At 51.8% G+C, this 18,617-nt stretch overlaps 1 protein-coding gene across 1 annotated transcript in view; it reads left to right on the top strand.

Moving 5' to 3' along the window:
• QRICH2 (glutamine rich 2) overlaps positions 1-18,617 on the top strand; it is a 31,205-nt gene that overhangs the window by 5,281 nt on the left and 7,307 nt on the right. Inside the window, exons 5-12 of the mRNA XM_026654576.1 lie at positions 2,603-2,725; positions 3,459-3,533; positions 4,399-4,563; positions 6,837-6,958; positions 9,599-9,664; positions 12,094-12,195; positions 13,944-14,144; positions 17,101-17,266. Of these exons, the coding sequence (XP_026510361.1) occupies positions 2,603-2,725; positions 3,459-3,533; positions 4,399-4,563; positions 6,837-6,958; positions 9,599-9,664; positions 12,094-12,195; positions 13,944-14,144; positions 17,101-17,266 (1,020 nt within the window). The remainder of the gene's footprint in view (positions 1-2,602; positions 2,726-3,458; positions 3,534-4,398; positions 4,564-6,836; positions 6,959-9,598; positions 9,665-12,093; positions 12,196-13,943; positions 14,145-17,100; positions 17,267-18,617) is intronic.

Below are 18,617 nucleotides of genomic sequence, written 5' to 3'. Positions count from 1 at the left end.
GTAAGGCCGGCCAAAGGGAAACACCCTGCTTTATTGTCCAGACTTCCAAGCTAAAGCTGTGAATGTAATGCAGTACCTGGGGGAAGCGAGGGATGGAGGATTTCAATAGCCCTGTGAGGGGATGGTTCAGACTGGATACTTTGGGATCTGGGTCCACAGCCCAGTGCAGCAGTGAGTCGGACGAGCAGGCGGCAGCCCAGGGCATGCTGATTGCTCCTAATGCAGAGCCCACGGGAAGAGCTGCACACGGGAGTCATGTGACTGTGACCAATTCAGCCCCTCTGCGCTGCACGCTACGCAGGAGCAGATCGCTGCCGGCTCCCTGGGAAGCCCATCGTTGTTCTGGCTCCTCGTTTAGCCTTGGTTTACACCTGCTGGCTGGCCTGGGGGGTGGGTGCCCTGATCCCTCATCTCCAGGCCTGGTCTCAAATCCTGATTTTAGGGGTCACATGTCAGAGTGAGTTTTGTGTGTCTTCCCACTGCCTAGTGGGCTCATGCCCAGCCCTACAAAGCCATCCCAGCGTTCAGCATGGCTCGTGGTTTCTGCTCTAGAGAAGCTGCAAACTGGAATAGCAGGGGTGGTGGAGGCCAGGACTGAGGCACATGGGCAGAGCTGTGTGAAGTCCCAGGACTGCAGTAGGTGGGGGTGCAGGTCAGGGCTTGGGTGCATTGCCAGAGCTGTGTGAACGGTATGCCCTCGGGGCTGGCATAGCAGGGGGTGCTGCAGGTTGGGGCTGAGGTGCCTTGGTAGAGCTGTGTGTGGGATTCCAAGACCGGATTAGCAGAGTATGCTGCAGGTTATGATTAGCAGAGCTCTACATGTGATGCAGCTTGCTCATTACCTGCTGTCCTGTGCCAGGCTGAGGGCAACGCAGTCACTTTCTTCCGGTAGCACTCAGCTTCACCAGAATGGCGCAGAAGAAGAGGAGGCAGGGATTTGAACAGGGATAATGGCGTAGCAGTTTGAGTCCAGTGCAAATCACAAGGGTTCCATTCCTCCGTTTGCTCTGCGGTCTGTAGCTCTAGCTTTGCGCAGATTCCCACCCTGCCCTCAGACACACGTTGCACAAGTTCTATGTGCAACTTGCAAGCCAGACAGTCCAGCCCACCTCTCTCCCTCCCCTTCCAACCGTGCACCCGTGTCATAAAGGGACTATCCCGTCTCTGGCTTGACGCCGTTCAGATCAGCACCAGCAGAGCTGGAAGAAGACCCTAGTTCGTGACCGAATGGGGAATTGGGCTCCACGTGACCCCATGTCGCATTAGTAAATCCCACAGAACATCTGCTATTAATGATGAACCTGAGATTAGAGAGGAGAACGAGGCCAGCCCAGTCCTTGTGTGGATGTGGGCGGCAGAGTTACGTTCCTGCCGCTCTTGGTGTCTGATCTCCTGTGTGGGACAACATTAGTGGCCTTATGACACTGATACCGTAACATTCTTCACTGTGTCAGAGCCCCATTATGATGAACTGATGCAATGTTATGATCTATCTAGAGATCTGCGCGTGAGATTGGGGCCAGGACTCCTGAGTTCTCTTCCTATCACTGTTTTGGCACATAACCTCTCCATGCCTTAGTTTCCTGTTTGGTAAAACGGGGACAAAAATACTTATGTCTTGGGGCTGGGGGTTGTGAGCCTTACTTGCTCAACGTATGGGAAATGTTTTGGGAGTTGAAAAGTTCGTGGTCGTATTTCAGCAGTCATTTTCTAGCTGATCCGAATGGCAGGGTATGGCGGCGCCTTCCGCTAGCTGAGCCGGGTCCCAGGAGATGCTGGAATGATTCCTAGGGTCAACTATTCAGCTGCAGCTTCTCTTTCACATTAAAAGTCACAGTAGCTAATTGTGTCTGCAAAAGTGGGCACAGGCTCGTTTTGCACAAACGGATCTGAGACTAGGGTGAGCAGCGACAGTGCACACACACAAGTGCTGGCTTTGCATGTCTGGAGTATGCACCCTCTTTTGGAAGCAGAGTCTGCAAAAACAATAGCCAGCACTAGGCATGTTGTAAATATCACTCCTAAAAGGAAAGCTCAGGGAATCAAACAGATTCATACTTAGCCAGTTCCAGTACAACCCGTGGGTTCTGGCACAGATCTCTAGGCCCTCGACTGCCACTGGGAACCACTTTTTATCTGGACTGTGTCCAGCAGGAAGGGATGTGTCCTGGATACCCCATATATCATTCTGCCCAAGGGGGACTGGGGATTGGTGAAGAGTTCTCTATGGAGCCTGTCACCTTGAGGTCACTCATTTGAATTGACTAGTAGTGGCTGAAAATCTTTGCCATGGATGCCATGTAAGTGACTTGTTCAGTGGCCTGTGTGACGCATGCTGTTGATCCAGATCTCCATGTGCAAGTGAGCAGGTGTCCGTGTCACCAAAAGCACATCGACGGCTGGCAGCCTCAGAAGTGAAGCCAAGCACTGGCTGGGCCCTGGAGAATTGCTCTCCCAGCTGTAGCAGAGAGCCCTCCACGTGAGGGATGAGGCGTCCTACCTCTTGCCCATGCCAGGCCTGCTCTGTGGTTCGAAGGCTTTGTGTCTGTCAGTAATTATCTGCTACAGAGCTTCACTTTCCCCTCCATTGCCTTTGAATCAGGACGAAGAGCTGCTGAGTCGCATCCAAAACACCATCCTCCAGGTGCAAGGAGACTGTGAGAATCTCAATGCCACCACAGGGAACCTTGTAGAAGACCATCGGCAGAAGCAGAAAGATATCTCTGTAAGTGACGGCAGGGGGCCTGGCTAGAGGATAAGGTGCTGCCTGTACTCATCAAGGGTTTGGGTTGCTTGGTAATCAGGGATGCTCTTAGCACTGTGCATCCTCATCGTGGACGCTCGTTAGCAAGGAAAACAAAGGGACGGGCAGAAGAGACAAAGGATCCTGTCTCCTGCCCTGGGAGAACCCAACTCATCTGAGGCTCTACATAGCACAGAGGATAGGTAGGTGGCTCTGGACTTGTTAGCCCCTGAGCCGCTCTCTCCTAGTCCAACATCAAGTACTGCAGGAGACTGAGTCATGCCACTGAGTTGCCTGTTATGATACACCGAGGATTTGCTGAGGCTGTCATCAGAGACTGACCCCAGAAATATGACACCCACCACAGGCATTAAAACACGAGGAGCCTGACGCCCAGTGAGTCTTGGTAGGTGAGCGCCCTCTTGAGAGAGAGGAGATCTGGAGAGGGGATCAAAGGGCAGACAGGGAATAGCACATGGACAGCCCTCCTGTCTGCAGGTTCTTACACTGACTAGGCCCAGATGTGCCCCCTTCACCACCCTGCTGTTGTGTTTAGTGATGACTCAAGATATCTGAGCCCCAAGAGGTCTCAGGCTACTAGGGAGCACGTGCAGGTGCTGCTGGTGGTCTGGGTAATGACAAGGACTGTGCAGTAATCTCAGCCTCCCCGTTCTCTGACTGGTTTTCATCTCTGCCTCTTCTGTGTTCTGTAAAGCTTCTCTTCCAGTCACTGGAGAAGTTGGAAAAGGAGAAAGCAGACAAGGAGCATCTGGAGACAGAAATTGACGTGGTAAGAGGGTGTGCAGCACCAGCTTGGGTGGGACAGACGCACGTGGTTTCTTTCACAGGCACAGGAGATGTATGTTTAGGCTCTCTATTCAGTGGGAGGTGGTGTGGTCCCCTGGCTAGGATCCCAGGCTGGAGAGCTGGGATCTGTTCCTGGCTCTTCTGTGTGGGACTTGGGCAAGTCCCTTCGCCTCTCTGTGACTCTTTTAAATGGGGCTAGTGACACCCACCTTGTAAATTGCTGTGAGATCTACTGATGAAAGGTGCTAGCCATGCTTACTTAGCATTTTACAGCCTCTAAATGCAACTTTAAGGAGACTCCCCCTGTCGCGCGCACACCGTGACACTTACATTACCTACACAGCAGCCGGAATTGTCAGTGGTGGCCCCTTATTTTGGTGTCTCAGCTGCTCAGTGTCTGAATGAGACACCTTGAGCTTTCAGAGGTGCTGAGTACCCGCAGCTCCAATTGCAGCTACTCCTGACCATACCAGAGTACGCAAGAGGAGGGTCCATGCTAGAGTCCTCCTGGGGTATCGGTGAGGAGCCGACCCAGGCCAGCCATCTAAAATGCTGTGGCAGCATCTGCTTTGATGAGGAAGGGCCTGATCTAAGTTGGCAAAAGGGAGGGGGGAGAAAGAAAATGGATAGAGTTGAAGAATGGAGCCCTTACTCAGAGCACCAAAGCCTTGATTGTGAAGGGAGGGAGGTGTCTCTTTCTGGGGAGTAGAGAGGGGGAGCTGTATGCTCACGTGGGGCCCCATGGAACGGGAATGCTGGGTGGAATGCCTCTCTTGTGCCCCAGATCAAGCTGAGGTTCTTCCTCCCTCCGCCTCCTCCCAATCACTCTCCTTTCTCCCCCTGGCCAGAAAGCAGACAAGATCGCCCTGGCTGGCAAAGTCAGCCGCACCCAGTTTGATGCCACCACGGAGCAGCTGAATAAGATGATGCAGGATCTGGTGAACAAGATGAGTGGGCAGGAGCAGGACTGGCACAAAGTGCTCGACAAAATCTTGGTGGAGATGGACTCCAAGGTAAGCTGGAGCCAGTGCCTTCTGCATGACTCACAGCCCCACCCAGTGCATTAGCCAGCTGCCAGCCACAGGAAGGGCAAATGGGGGAAGGGACTTGGCCCAGTTTCTAGCAGGACGGGATGAGGAGCTTGGTCCGCTCTAAACACTGTAAACAGCAACAAAGAGTCCTGTGGCACCTTCTAGACTAACAGACGTATTGGAGCATAAGCTTTCGTGGGTGAATATCCACTTCGTCAGACACATGCTCCAATACGTCTGTTAGTCTATAAGGTGCCCCAGGGTTCTCTGTTGCTGTTTACAGATCCAGACTAACACGGCTACCCCTCTGATTCTAAACACTGTATCTGCTATAACTGCTGGGGTTTTCATGCAGGGCCTGGGTCCTATTCTCCCTAGGGCCCCTTTACATTACTCTGGGGCCTTCAAGTGAGCAAAAGTTACGCGCGAGGCCCTTTCACGCTGCCAGAGCACTGCAAAGGGGCTGTGGTGTACATGGGAACCCGACCAGCAGTGTTTTATTTTTAATTCTCATTTCCTTCTGCCTCCTGTAATGGATCCAGCCCTGAGCCCAGGGGCAAGGGGACTTCGTCGTGCATGCTAGGAGTGCTCAGGGAACAGTTTGCCATGTCACACACACCAAGCCAGATCTGGGACCCCTGCCGGGCAGGGCCAGATCTCATCCAGCTGCTGCTGGCCTCACAGAGGGTGCAGGGGATGTGACCCAAGGTGTCCTGCCTCCTATGCATTTAGCCCTTAAACCAGGAACTACTTGGGGCAGGGATTCTGTGATAATGCTGAGCATGCTGGTGCTAAACCAGGCATGACTTTTTGTTTTCCTCTCTTCCTGTTTCGCATGGCTCTGCATTCCCCAGTACTGACCGATGTATCCCTTGTGACAGAATGACAGTTCCCTGCAATATCCTCAAATGAACTTCATTGAATTAAGTTAATTCCTTTGGGGTCCATCGTATTAAAAACGTTGTTGTGTGTGTGTTGTGGTGGGATTGTATGTATTTCCATGGGAAGGGTAAATAGGAGACCAGCAGTGAGTGATTAGGCAAATTCACTCAGGTTGTAACATCCCCAGAGAAACCACCCCCCTGGTCAGGCTGCTGTGTACTAGTTCAAACTCCAGGGATCTACAGACAAAGAAAGGGATTTGGGGTAAATAGCCTGATTTTAAACTGGCTCAGGGCCTTCTTCCTGATCCAGCCAATGGACAGGACCCCTGGTCCACGGAGGGCCCCAGTCGTTAGGGGAGGGTTGGAAGGCCTGGGCCTACTGAGGCCCCATAAGACTGGGTGCTTGTTCTGAGCTGAAGCTGTGAACTTGAAACCACAAGGCAGCCCCTTGGTGGGGGTTTGAAGGACTGCTCCTGCCTGAGCCCATGTTAGGGTTGGGGTGATCTCTGGTAGGCTTATTAGTGTGCGTGGAGGTTCTTTGTTTTTAACATGTTTTCTCTGTAATGCTTTTTACCTCAAGAATGAAAGAGGCTTGCATAGAACGAGCTGTGTGGTACTCATAACCGGAGCAATTACACCTGTTAGCCAAACCATCTCCGAAGAGAAAGCAAGCGGGTGCCCTGGGGCAACCTGTCTGTGCTGGGAAATAAACAGTGAAGGCAGGGAACTGTGCAGTCTGGAAATACCCTGGTCAAAAGGGAATGAGAGGCGGGAGAAGCAACACCTGGGGAGCTGGAAGCCAGAGAGCAGGTGCCCTGGCTGGGCCAGTGAGTGGAAATACAGGTGTAGTTGCCCTGAATTGTGACACCCCCTGACTATGGGCTGAGCAGAATTGCCCACCTTGTTTGATGTGCTGCCCGTGTGGTTCTAGTGGTGCCCTGCTGCTGTCCCATCACTTAGAGATGATCTGTGGACATTCGGTGGGTCTAGGAACCTTAGGAGGTAAAGATGGAAAGGCCCCATTCAGTGTTAGATCACTCCCAGCAATCCAAGATGGTTCTCTGCAGTACATTTCCTAACACTTCCTGCCATCTTATTCCAAATGACCCAAGTGATGGAGCTTCCACCACTTTTCTTGAGAGACTGTTCCAATCTGAATAGCAGGGGAAACTTCCCAGGGTGAGATGGGACAGCCTATGATTTCCTTTGCCTAGCTTCATCCCACAGCTCCTGCTTCTACCTCCATGTCTCCCTTTAGGAAGCATCTCTCTTCTCCTGGGTGTTCACTGCCTTTGAACCCATTGGTGAGCCATTTGTACACACGCATACAAATGCGCACACAGCTTTTACGAACTGTGCATTGCCTTGCAGCTGGACCGCCTGGAATTAGATCCCTTCAGACAGCAGCTGGAAGAGCGTTGGAAGGCCATCCGGAAACAGCTGAAGGAGAGCTCTCCGCAGTACGAAGCGGACGATGCTGCTGGAATTAGGAAGTAAGCACATCCGGAGATGGACAGCTACAGCTTTAGGAAAACACAGTAGACCAAGGGATTGGTCTCTCTGACTTCCTGGGATAACCTCAGCCAGGTTGACTTCTCTTGGGGCTTATCTACATACAGAAGTTGTACCACTTTAACCATGCCAGGATAGTTAAAGCACTACAATCCCCTAGTGTGGATGTAATTATACCAGTATAAATATGCTTAGACCAGTACAGCTGCTCCATACAGGAAGGGGAATAACTATAAGGCAACTTTATCCTGGTATAACTGCATCCACACTAGAGCTTGTACTATAACACAGTCGGTTAAAAAAAAAAATCACCCTCCTAGACAACATAGCTATAGTGGTATAAAAAATGTGTGCAGACCTGGCTTTAGGATTTTTCTAGTGCTCGCCTATTCACATACTATTGCAACTTTCCTGACCTAAAGGTGTTTCCAGCTTCTTTGCTCCTGTCGTTCTGTTGCAGGCAGAAGCTCAGTTGCAGAACAGGGAGGCTGCTAACAATGAAGATGGAGATTTTCAAAGCTGCCTAAGGGATTGGAAATGAACAGGCATCTAAATCCCTTACACAGGTTTGAAAAATCCTGTCTTAAAGCCTAAGAGCTGGTAGCTCTTGAAGTGCGCTAGGGACTTCAGTGTTGCTACTGATTTTATGTGGAAGGCCATCAGATACTATGGTGGTGGGCAGCAGTACAAAGCCCTTATATAACAGAGATCGCTGCCTCTTCAGACAGAGCCATTTGGAGGAATATGTGAGGGCGGGTGTATGGTTCAGCGATTACAGCGGGAGATTGGGACTCATGGCTTTTATTCCTAGCTCTGGCCAGATTCATTGTGTCTTCTGGGGAAGCCCCTTACTGCCTCAGTTTACTCATGTGTCATATCTACTTAAGAACTTCACAGGGGTTTGCTCCTCAAGCGGTGTCAACATTCACAAAGTGCTTGGCGATCCTAGGATGAAAGAAGTGAAGTGAAACTTTCCCATGAGTTTTACCAACACAGTGAAATGCCACCAGTTGTGAGTTGTCCCCTATGTAGGGCCACTAGAGGGCACTCGTGCTCAGTGTGTAGGTCCGATGCACGGGCCCACACACTGCAGGGGCTGCCAGAGAAATGAAACCTGGGGAGTCCTGTTGCACCCTGTTAGCCAGATGACACAATAACAGTTTTGTATGGCCCACGTGTTCTGTAAGATACAGACAGGGTCTGACATCCAGATTCCACTTCCCAGCCCACACATGTACTTGTGTGCTCTCTCCTTTATTGAACCTAACATCAGATCCACTGGGAGGGGTGGAAAATAAAAGCAAACAAACTCTGATAAGATGAGTCAGGTTTTCCCCCAGCATCAGGCACCCTCTCGGGGGAAGGCAGGGGTGCCTATGTGGTTGATTTCAGTTTTGCCTGTAGGGTGATCTTTACATAAATGGGCAGGTTCAGAGCCGCCATGCAGTCCCTGCAAGAGAGATTGCGCTTTCATGTCAACTCAGGACAGGTTGCTGATTCATGATCCTATCCTTGCATTATTAATGTTACGAGTGATTAGGAGCAGGATTGTTCTGGAGTTTGGGGTTCTTAGCTACCTGCTCTCTGAAAGTGCAGATCTGGGTCCCAGTTCTGTGCCCTCTTCCCCCCACAGCTTTAATAGGGTTGCCTAAGGTTTATGTGGGTGCCGAATTCCACCCCTTCATCACAGTTCTGTGCCAAGTTACATGTGCTTTTAAGCAAATTTTTCCTGGTGTGTTTAGTGCTGATAGAACTGCAGACTGGGTGTAGTGTGTAAAAGACCAGTGTGTATGATAAGTGTGGACGTGGGTGTAAATTTCGTATCCATCGATACATGTGTGACACCCAGTGCCTGGTGTGTAAAATGATTTCATAGCAGTTACAGGTGCAAGGTTTATGTGTACGACAAAACTTAATCACGCTGGCAATGACAGCTAGTGGTTAGCGCAGGAGAGTTGGCGTCAAGATCGCTGAGCCTGCCTCTGATTTGCGAGGCGACCTCGGGCAAGTCACTTCCCCACCTGTGCACTGAGGATAATGACATTGGCCCACCTCACAGGGGGTGTGGAAGGAGTTAATGTGTCACTTTGCCCTTGGTGTTTATTATTTGTGTTACTGTATCGCCTCAAAGGCCTAGTCGACCCCAGGGTGCTAGGCACTGTACAAACACAGCACAAAAAGAGTCCCTGCCCCAAAGTGCTCACAAGCCAAGTACAGCCCCTTTCATCTTAGTAACTCTGAGTATTATTATCATTATATATTACAAATAACTGGCCAGATCCTCAGCTGGTGTAGGTAGTTCCATTGAAGTCACTGGAGCTGTGCTCATTCACACTAGCTGTGGATCTGGCTCAATACATAGAAATACCGACGTAGTTACTTGAATAAAATTAGTTCCCTGGCCAGTGTATTGCCGATATGGTCACCCAATGGAGCTATAGAAATATTTCATGTCCCAGGTCACCGTTCTTAGCGCCCTCTGTGGCTCCTCGGTGGTCCTCTAGGCTTGGGGCTCTGTAACTTCTTATTCAGTCCTATTGTCCTTAGCACAGAGCCAAAGAAACCGTTTGCCCCTGGGCCTAAGCCTGTAATGATTCCCATGTCTGGTTTCATCCCAACAGAAGACTGATGGCTCATTTCCACTGCATTTCCTGCGACAGGCCTCTGGAAATGGTGGTGCCCGGCCCGTAAGTACTGGACTGTGTTTCCTGAGCGCATGGATGCAAATGTTTTATTGGCGTAAACGTGGCTCTTCAGAGTGCTGCGGCCTTTTACAGGTGGGGCTGGTGGGCAGCCGCTGCTCATGGTCTCTTGAGTTCAGCGACATGGATTAAGTGACATGAGGAAAGAAATAGGGTGGGGGAAGAGGGGCAGTGATGTATTTTCCCCATGTTTGGGAGGGAAACAACATGCCTCCCCCCACATCCACGTACACCGTTTTCACACTGCTGTGCCCCTGTGCGCCTTAGCATGGTGATTCAAACACTGGTGACATGTCCCCGAGGTGGGTTCGGAAGCTGCTTTTTGGGGGCACCCCTCAAACTTCCTATTGGATCTTAAGCAAGTTTCTAACCCTTATGGTGCAGAAACCCTCCCAAGTGCGACTAGCTGCAGTAATTAGGTTCATTGGCTACAGCTCACAGGAACCACCTTACCAGATCAAACCAACGGGGTCACAGGACACAAAAGGGGGCGGTTCGGGTGCCAGGGGTAAACCCCTTGCTCCAGTGGTGTGAGCATAGAGCTGGAAGCCAGGACTTACTGTGTTGTTATCCCAGCACTGCCACTGGTCGAGCTGGTTGGCTATTTTCCAGGGGAACATTTTTCCATCAGAAAATGCCAATTCTTGGACAGTGAAACATGTAGATCAGGGGTCGGCAACCTTTCAGAAGTCGTGTGCCGAGTCTTCATTTATTCACTCTAATTTAAGGTTTCGCGTGCCAGTAATACATTTTAACATTTTTAGAAGGTCTCTTTCTATAAGTCTATAATATATAACTAAACTATTGTTGTATGTAAAGTAAATAAGGTTTTTAAAATGTTTAAGGAGCTTCATTTAAAATTAAATTAAAATGCAGAGCCCCCGGACGGGTGGCCAGGACCCGGGCAGTGTGAGTGCCACTGAAAATCAGCTCATGTGCCGCCTTCGGCACGCGTGCCATAGGTTGCCTACCCCTGATGTAGATGCTGACAAAAAATCTGTTTGAAAAAGCCCCTGATACAAAGCGTTCCGATGGTGTCGGAGCATTCCATGGCGACAGTTTCAGAAGGGAACGTTTTGGTTTTGAAATTTCTTTTATATTACAAAGGGATACAAATTTAAAACCCCCAAATCAGAACAAAAAATGGAATTTTGTTTTGCAGGAGTTTTCTAATCTCTTCCCCCCCCCCCCATTTTGGAACAGAAAAAAATGTTTCATTGTGTGGAATTTCACACAAAATGGAAAAACTGGGTCCCGTCCAGCTCTGCCACTGACTCTGTATGTGGTCTTCGGCAAGTCATTTAATCTCTCCATGTTCTTGGCTGTAAAATGGGGGATAATAATATTTTATTGACCTCTTAGGAGGCTAATAAATCAATGACTGTGCAGAGCTTTGTCCACAGAAAGTGCTACAAAGGGAGGATTATAAAGTAACCGGTTTCAGGAGCTCATCCTCCCCTGACCCTTTCTGTCAGACACTCGCTGTGTCGTGCTATCTCCAATCCCCTGTGCTCGGAACGAATGCTTCATAGCACCTGCAAACTTGGAAGAGCCGTGATCAAATGAGATAAAGCCTTAATCTCTTTAACTCGGGCATATCAGCTGCTAGAATCTGATTGACACTGAAGTGGGAAAGCAAGGACAGTCGCCAGAATAGTGACAGGTTTCAGAGTGTAAACTTCAGATGCAGTTGGCCCGATATTAATTATTCCATTCCTGCGCTGTGGCCGGGGGTGGTGAGGTGAGGAAGGGGGCAGGGGGCAAAGATAAATTTAAATTCCTTTTGCACTCCCCACATTCTGGAGCCTTGCACAGTCCTGCCCAGCCCCCAGTGTAAATTAGAGCGGCCTAAGAGCTGCTCTAACTTAAGCTCTTTTTCCCTGGTCCCTAGGAAGTCGGGAATCGCTTTAGTGCAGTGCACTCTGGCCATGCCCCCAACGTGACCCTGACCCCACCCCGTGCCGGGGCTGGCATGGAGCCCCAAGCCCAGCTCTTCACTGGTCAGGGAGGCCCCTTGCCCAAGAGAGTTTCTCAGGGGCCATTTCTGCCTACTTTCAGACCCCTTTACACTGCCAGAGGGGCATGAAGGTGTTACTGCAGGGATTAGAGTCTCTCTGGTGCTGACCCCCATCCATGCTTTAGGGCCCAGTAAACTTCTCCTTGCGCTGGCCCTGGAGCAGCAATGGGAGAGGTCGATTCAATCCATGATTCGTTCTCCAGGCTTCACGTACGCCTCCTTCTGGACGGCAGCTACAGCGCCATGTGACCATGCGCCATGTACAAATGAGGGGCTGAGATCTCCCTCCGGGGACATGTGGCAAACCCCAGACATGCCAGGCAGTGGATTTAATAACCAGGGATGTTTGTATTTTCTCCTCTTCTTCCCCTGACCCCTTTGCTTATTGACTCACCAGGACCATCATGACCGTCCCCTCCGTGCCGGGGTTACCATCCCACCGCTCCATCCGGCCCTACACCATCTACGAACTGGAGCAAGTCAGGCAGCACACCCGCAGGTACGGTGCATGCGGGAGGGAGGGGCCTTTACTCCTATTGCTGGGCTTCACGTGTGGGTGGGGACCAGAGAACGGGGGTTGAGGGGGAAGAGCTCTCCATCTCCACTGGGAGTGGTGGCAGCGCAGAGGTTCCTCTGCTAGCAGAAGCTTCTGGTGTTGACCAGGTTGGAGCAACAACTGCAGCTTGGACCAGCCAGCCAGGCGGGGCCCTTCCCAGGCCTGCCTTCCATTTCCGGCTGTCTTGGAATTAGCAGAGTGGGGACGGTTCCCCCCAACCAGGGCCAGCTCCAGGCACCAGCTTAACAAGCAGGTGCTTGGGGCGGCCAAGGGAGAGGGGCGGCACCTGCGGCAATTCGGGGGCGGCAGGTCCCTCACTCCCTCTAGGAGTGAAGGACCTGCCGCTGAACTGCCGCCGCCGATCGCGGCTTCTTTTTTTTTGCTTGAGGCGGCAGAAATGCTGGAGCCGGCCCTGCCCCCAGCCCCCTTTCCCCAATGAGGCAGCTGTAGGCATCACCCTGCTGCAGGCCTGCTCTTCCTAGCAGAGGGCTGACTGCCTTCTCCTAGGGAGACTGGCCACTCTCCTGCCCTGGGTTTCGATGCACTGAAGCCTTGTACTGCTGCGATGAATGCAGCTTCCTTTCTCTCCAAGCCCAGAGCTGGAATCCATACACCTGCTGGGTCATCGAGAGGGGGAGGAGAATTTATCCACGCTGTTGTGAATTGGATAGGGGCCAGTACTGCTCTCAGGGACACCTATGTGTTATGTCCCAGATTACAAATCAAGGCACTGAGATGAGGTACCTAAGTGTCTGCACAGCAGTCATTGAACTCCCAAGGTCCTGCCCCAGCACAGGCTGGGCTCAGTGTAAACTCTGGGATGGGTTCTCTAGGGACCACTGCTTTGGTTGTTCGAAAGTCCTGGTCAGGGGATGTCCCTAGGATCTTACATGGAGCAACCCCATTGATCTCCTTGGGGGTTGCACTGGTGTCAGTGAGAGCAGACTTTGGCCATGCAGACATTTGCAAGGAGTTAACTGACCCTTTCTCCCCTCGGCCTCACAACCCTGCACAATAAAACCTTTGTAAGTCCTCCAGCTGTGACGATAGCAGGTTGTGGGCCTGAGCACAGCTCCAAACTCACTGCTGGGTGATGCCCAGCCCCACGTCACTCGAACAGGGAAACCCAAAACTCTTCTGTGGCAGAAAGAACGAATCACTTCAGCCAGTGTGCAATGAGTTTTGCGGGATCTCAGCCCCGTGGAATGTATCCACAGGAGAGAACCCCGCACAAGTGGCCCCGTTTGGTTGACGTCTCCTCGGGGAGGGAAAGGGCTGAGTAACTCCTGAAGAGTGGAATACCCTCTCAGATCTGAGGGGTCGCGGCTGCATAGGGCCGAGGCTCATCTGCATGAGGGAAGCCTGCTCTGCTGCTAACACTGCTTTGCAGATGACTAGAGGACTTCAGTCTCCAGTGCTGTTGGGGTGGGGTTTCAGCCACCTTTCTCAGGACTCAAATGGGCTGGTACAGCCCGGCTCACCTGTCCTCGGGGTCCTCATCCAACTCCCCAAACAGTATAATGGCCCGATCCTACCGCCCTTCCGCATGCGAGCAGCCCCCGTTAGAGCCCACGGGACTAGTCGTGTGAGCAAGGCTGGGGGATTAGCTCTAACAGCGTCCCAGCCCTGGGTAACCGTATGACTTCTCCTTTCCTTTCCCCTCTCTGAATGCATCTCCTCCTCCGCCCCAGTCTGAAGTTAGGGCTTAGGCCCTTCCCTCGCTTGGATGCGCTCCAGCTGGAGAAGAGCGTGGGCCTTGGCAAGCTGCGCAGCATCCACTCCAAGATGCTCATGGACATAGAGAAGGTGCAGATCCACTTTGGGGGCTCGGCGAAGGCCAGCAGTCAGATGATCAGGGAGATAATGCAGTCGCAGTGTCTCAGCCCAAGCCAGTATAACAAACGGTAGGAGAGCAGGTCTGAGTAGTGAGTATATAGCCAGAGAGATGGGGGGAGGGGGGCTCTTATCCCTGCCCACACGAAGAGCTCGGGCACATACGCATTCACCACAGGGATTGCTGATAGGGCAACCTGATACCTGCTGCGTACAGATGATGGGCAGTTATCAGCCCGGCCCCAGTCATTACGCAATATAGAGCCTGAGCCTGTGGAGGGGCAGTTGGGAGGGACTCACCCCCTTTCCTGGCTAGTTGAGCACGGCTGGACGTATCTCACTTCCCTTGGTGGAGTGTCTTGACCTTTCTGTAGCGCTGCTCTCAGATACAGACAAGCTGTGCTCTGTACCCCGCAGGCCGTCCCGAGGAGAGGGTACCACACTGCAGGAGAGTCCTAGGGCAGAATAGGGTTCGCTATTCAGCAAAGCAGGATTATGTGACCAGCCAGGGGTCAGGCCCTCTTTGGCATCGTAGGCACACAGGACTTGCCCTAGTGGATCAGACCAATGGTCCAGCTAGTCCAGTATCTTGTCTCCAGCTGTGGCAAGTACCAGATGCTCCAAAAGAAATTGCAAGAACCCTCCAGTGGACTGGTATAGGGACAGTTCCTTCCTAAGTAATTCTGAACGGGTAGCAGTTGGCTTCTGCCCCTGAAGCATGACTGTTGATCTCTCTTATAGACTTTTATCCTAGGTGACGTGCATACTAATCATGGTACAAACTGGGTCCAGTCTGATCCTAGGGGATAGCATGTGAGGGTGGAAGTTGATAGATAAATAAATAAAGCATGGGAAGGGGGGCGTAGAAACAGCCCCTCGTAGTCAAACTGGCCTTTAGACACCAGAAGAGTTTGAGGGGGGGAATATTTGTTTGGCTCCAGTTGTGATGAAGCCTGTTCTGGATCTGTTGTCATGGTAGCTACTCACATGGATCTTCCTCTTGTGAGAGATCCTGGGTGCTTTTAACTGCTGTATTTGAGATGGGCCAGGTTCTGCCCCAGACCCACTCCCTTACCCCCACTCCGGATTGACAGCGCTGATCATTAGACCCGCGCTACGGCAGACAGCCCCCTCTAATGGGATGCACCACAGGCCAAGCACACAACGTCAGTTACCATCAGTAAGGCGGGCCTCAGACTCCAGCCTCCTCTGCTGCTGGGCCCCTGGATTTGTGTGTCTGTCACGTCCTTTGGGGTTTGCCATGTGGTTTGCGCTTTCAACCCAGATTGGGGACTGAGCCTGGGCCTGTGAGCTGGGGGTGTCCCCAGGCTGCGCCCCGCTCTGCACATCGCTCTGTGGGACTTCTCGGTGTGTGTAGGTTTCCCTTTGTCTGTGGTTCAGCAGCCTGACGATGAGCAAATCTCACAGACCCCAGTGCTGGAGTGATGGTGACTCCCTGGCTTGGGGAAATGGGCCTTTCTCCTCCGGAGACCCCGCCCTGGGTTATTCTGGCACAAATGAAAATGAGTCTGAGTTCATCCCATCTGCACATGGGGTCCCTCGCAAAGGGCCTGATCCTGGGAGGGGCTGATGAGTCCCCAATTCCCATTTAAAATAATGGGAGCTGAGGGTGCAGAGCATGTCTCAGGACTGAGCCCTCCCCGTAGTGTGGAATGACTGGTGGGGTGTGCTTGGGAGATGCCCAGGTCTGCAGTGAAGTGTGTGTGGGAGGAGCTTGTTTGGCACCTGCCCATGTTGCGTCTGGCTCCAGCCAGAGGGTTTGTCCCTCACTGCTGTGAGCCCCAAATCGTAGAGATGATGCTCCCAAATCCAGACCTGAACTCACTGGATTCTGGAGCCGTTCGGATCCAGCCCCATCTCCAGCAGGCTGAGCCGAAAACCTGGATCCAGACTTTGGAGAAAGTTTTGAATTTGGATCCAGCTTGGCAACTTGGGCCCCTCTCTATAGGTCAGAGGAGAATAAGAGGAGACCCAAAGAGTCCAATGGGTTGTCCTGAGGGGTGAGTGTTTCTCTTTGCCTAATACCCAGGCCTTGAATCCCAGCTGTGTCAGGCCCCTCTCCCCACTGCTACCGTGTTACTGTATGGATGCACAGGCAACTGCAAGAATTTCCTGCTACTAGAAGGTTGTCCCTCCCACCTCAAGGCTCCTTGTCCCTTCCTCAGCTCCCTCTCCTGTCTCTTCTTTTCCTTGTCCCTGTGGTCTTCATGGAGTTCACAGCTAGCTCAGTGTCCATGCGTGGGGCTCCAGCAGTAGCAGCCAGGAGAGCTACGCTCATGGTAGCATCCCTGGAAGGGGTCACTTTCAACATCCTTTGAAGGTGACCTGCAAGGAGAAGCTAGTCCCTGAAAAGATTTTTTTGTTTGTTTGTTCTTTCTCCTTAGAAAGATCAGGAATGTCAAGTCCCTGGTTTTGTTGGAGGGACTTGTTTGGGATCTGGGAGCTTTCTCAGCACATAAATGAGGGGCTGAGAGAAAGGTGTTGAGACTTTAACAAAGACCACTTTTCCCCCAAGTGTTTGTCAGGATTTGAGTTAAATGGATGCTAACAAAAATGTGCCCGTCGTTCTAAACAGGCTGCACAAAAGTCACTTCCCCTCTCACCAATCAAGCGTCAGTTTCATGGTGTCTCAGCTGTCAGGATCTCACCAGGTCTCCAGTTGTCCACAGGAAAAACAGGATAGGCAAGCTAGCAATGTCTAGTTTACAAACATGCAGGATGTTTTTTAAGAGCCATACCCCTTCCAGGCTTTCTTTGTCCCTCTTAAAGCCGCAATAAAGGCCACACACCCAGTTACTTCCCCATCACAGGTCACTGGTAACACAGGGGCGTGGCAGCAGGAGGCTTTTGTTTCTATGGTGACTTACGAAGATAGAAAGCCTGGTTTCCAGAAGCCAGCTCGGTTTTGCAGTGTGCGCTGGAGCTGGGCTGTCGGGGAGGCTTTCTGCTGTTTACCTGGCTGAGTTTGCAGCGTTGCTGTTCACTGTCCCACAGTGACAAGATGGCGGAGATGGCGGAATACGGTTACCTGTCCATGCCTCGGCGCTGCGGCGGCAGCCACACCCTTACCTACCCCTACAGGCGCTACACACGGCTGCAGCAAATCGCCCAGTGTATGCCGGTGCATCCCGAGGAGACTGCCATGCTGACAGTGATGAAGGTATCAGGGACTGGGATGGCGGGGAGGGAGAAAGACCAAGAACACAGTTGGCCTGACTCTCCACCGGCCCACGCCTCGTGTGACCATTGACACCAGTGCAAAGTGGGTGTAAAACAATACCTGGTCACGACAGAAGTGCGCTACGCTCTTGCTTTGCACTGGGCTCCAGGGATATGCAAGGCAAGGGAGAACCAGACCCGGAGTGTGTCTGGGACATGGGGCTGGCCCCTCCACCTCAGTTCCCGCTGTTGGATCACAAGAAAAACAGTTCTATTCCTAGATACAATCCCGGTCAGATTGCCCCAGAGCCAGTCTGGATCTTGTATACAAGATGCTAATAATTTTGAATCAATAAAATGTATCTTCTTCATAAGCCTTGACTACGCTCGGGACGTGTTGCAAAGACGACCCTCGGTTGCTAACACCACTTCAGCTCCATGGTAGCCGTAATGTTGAGCCATAGATGGGGCTGCTGCCGGAATTTTAAGTCCCAGGTCATCTTACCCTGCTCAGAGCAGGTCTAAAGGAAACACTACTTAAACCACAGCAACCCGGCTTTTGCTACCAGTGTTGCTAATCACAGTGGAAAAGTCTCTGACTTGACCAAAACAGGCTGTTGTGGTTTCCACTGGGGAATTTAACTTTTGAATCATCTGGCAATGTAAGGCTTTTTAGAAATCTTCCTTTAGCCAGGGCCCTGTGTGTATCTGCAGCTGTTGGACGAGAAACGGTGGTTAGGGCTGGTAAGGGTGAGAATTAGTCGGGCCTTTTTAATCACCAGCTTTTCCAGGAATGCAGGAAATGTTGGGGGAAGGAAACTCTTTGGGCCAGGTCTCAGCTGCATGAAAGCGTGTGTGTGTGTGTGTGTGTGTGTGTGTGCGCGCGCGCGCGCACTGCACTGGTACTGTAAAAGGGCCTTACACAGGCTGGAAACACCCCCATAGAATTCCCTGGAGCAGGAGGCCTTCTGGCTGGTGCAGAGCTGGTGTGAAGTTTCTACACTGACAAGAGGAGTGTGTCAGGCTTGCCTGGGGTACACCACACTGTCTGCTCTTGGTTTCCCAGGGGCGGTGGGAAGTAGAAGTCAGAGGAGCCCTGAGGCTGCTCTAGTTTATACTGGGGACCAGGCAGACCCAGCAATAGCCTCAGAATAAGGGGAACATGAAGCCACATTATCCCCCAAATCCCTGCCCCAAGTACGGGACAGGAGTAGTTGAGAATCCAGCTGTTTGTTCCTAACCGAGTTCCTCCTGAATACAGAGGGGCTTGGAGTATCTGGACTCTCCAGAACCCCTAGCGCCCAGAGACTCTGAGCACCACAGCTTGTTTTCTAGCTTCTCTAGCAGTTTCT

This window comes from Terrapene carolina, unplaced genomic scaffold (genome assembly GCF_002925995.2).
Source record: "Terrapene carolina triunguis isolate 2854851 unplaced genomic scaffold, T_m_triunguis-2.0 Scaffold192, whole genome shotgun sequence".
In the NCBI taxonomy this organism is placed as follows: Eukaryota; Metazoa; Chordata; order Testudines; family Emydidae; genus Terrapene; species Terrapene triunguis.
This window is presented reverse-complemented; position numbering and strand designations above follow the sequence as displayed.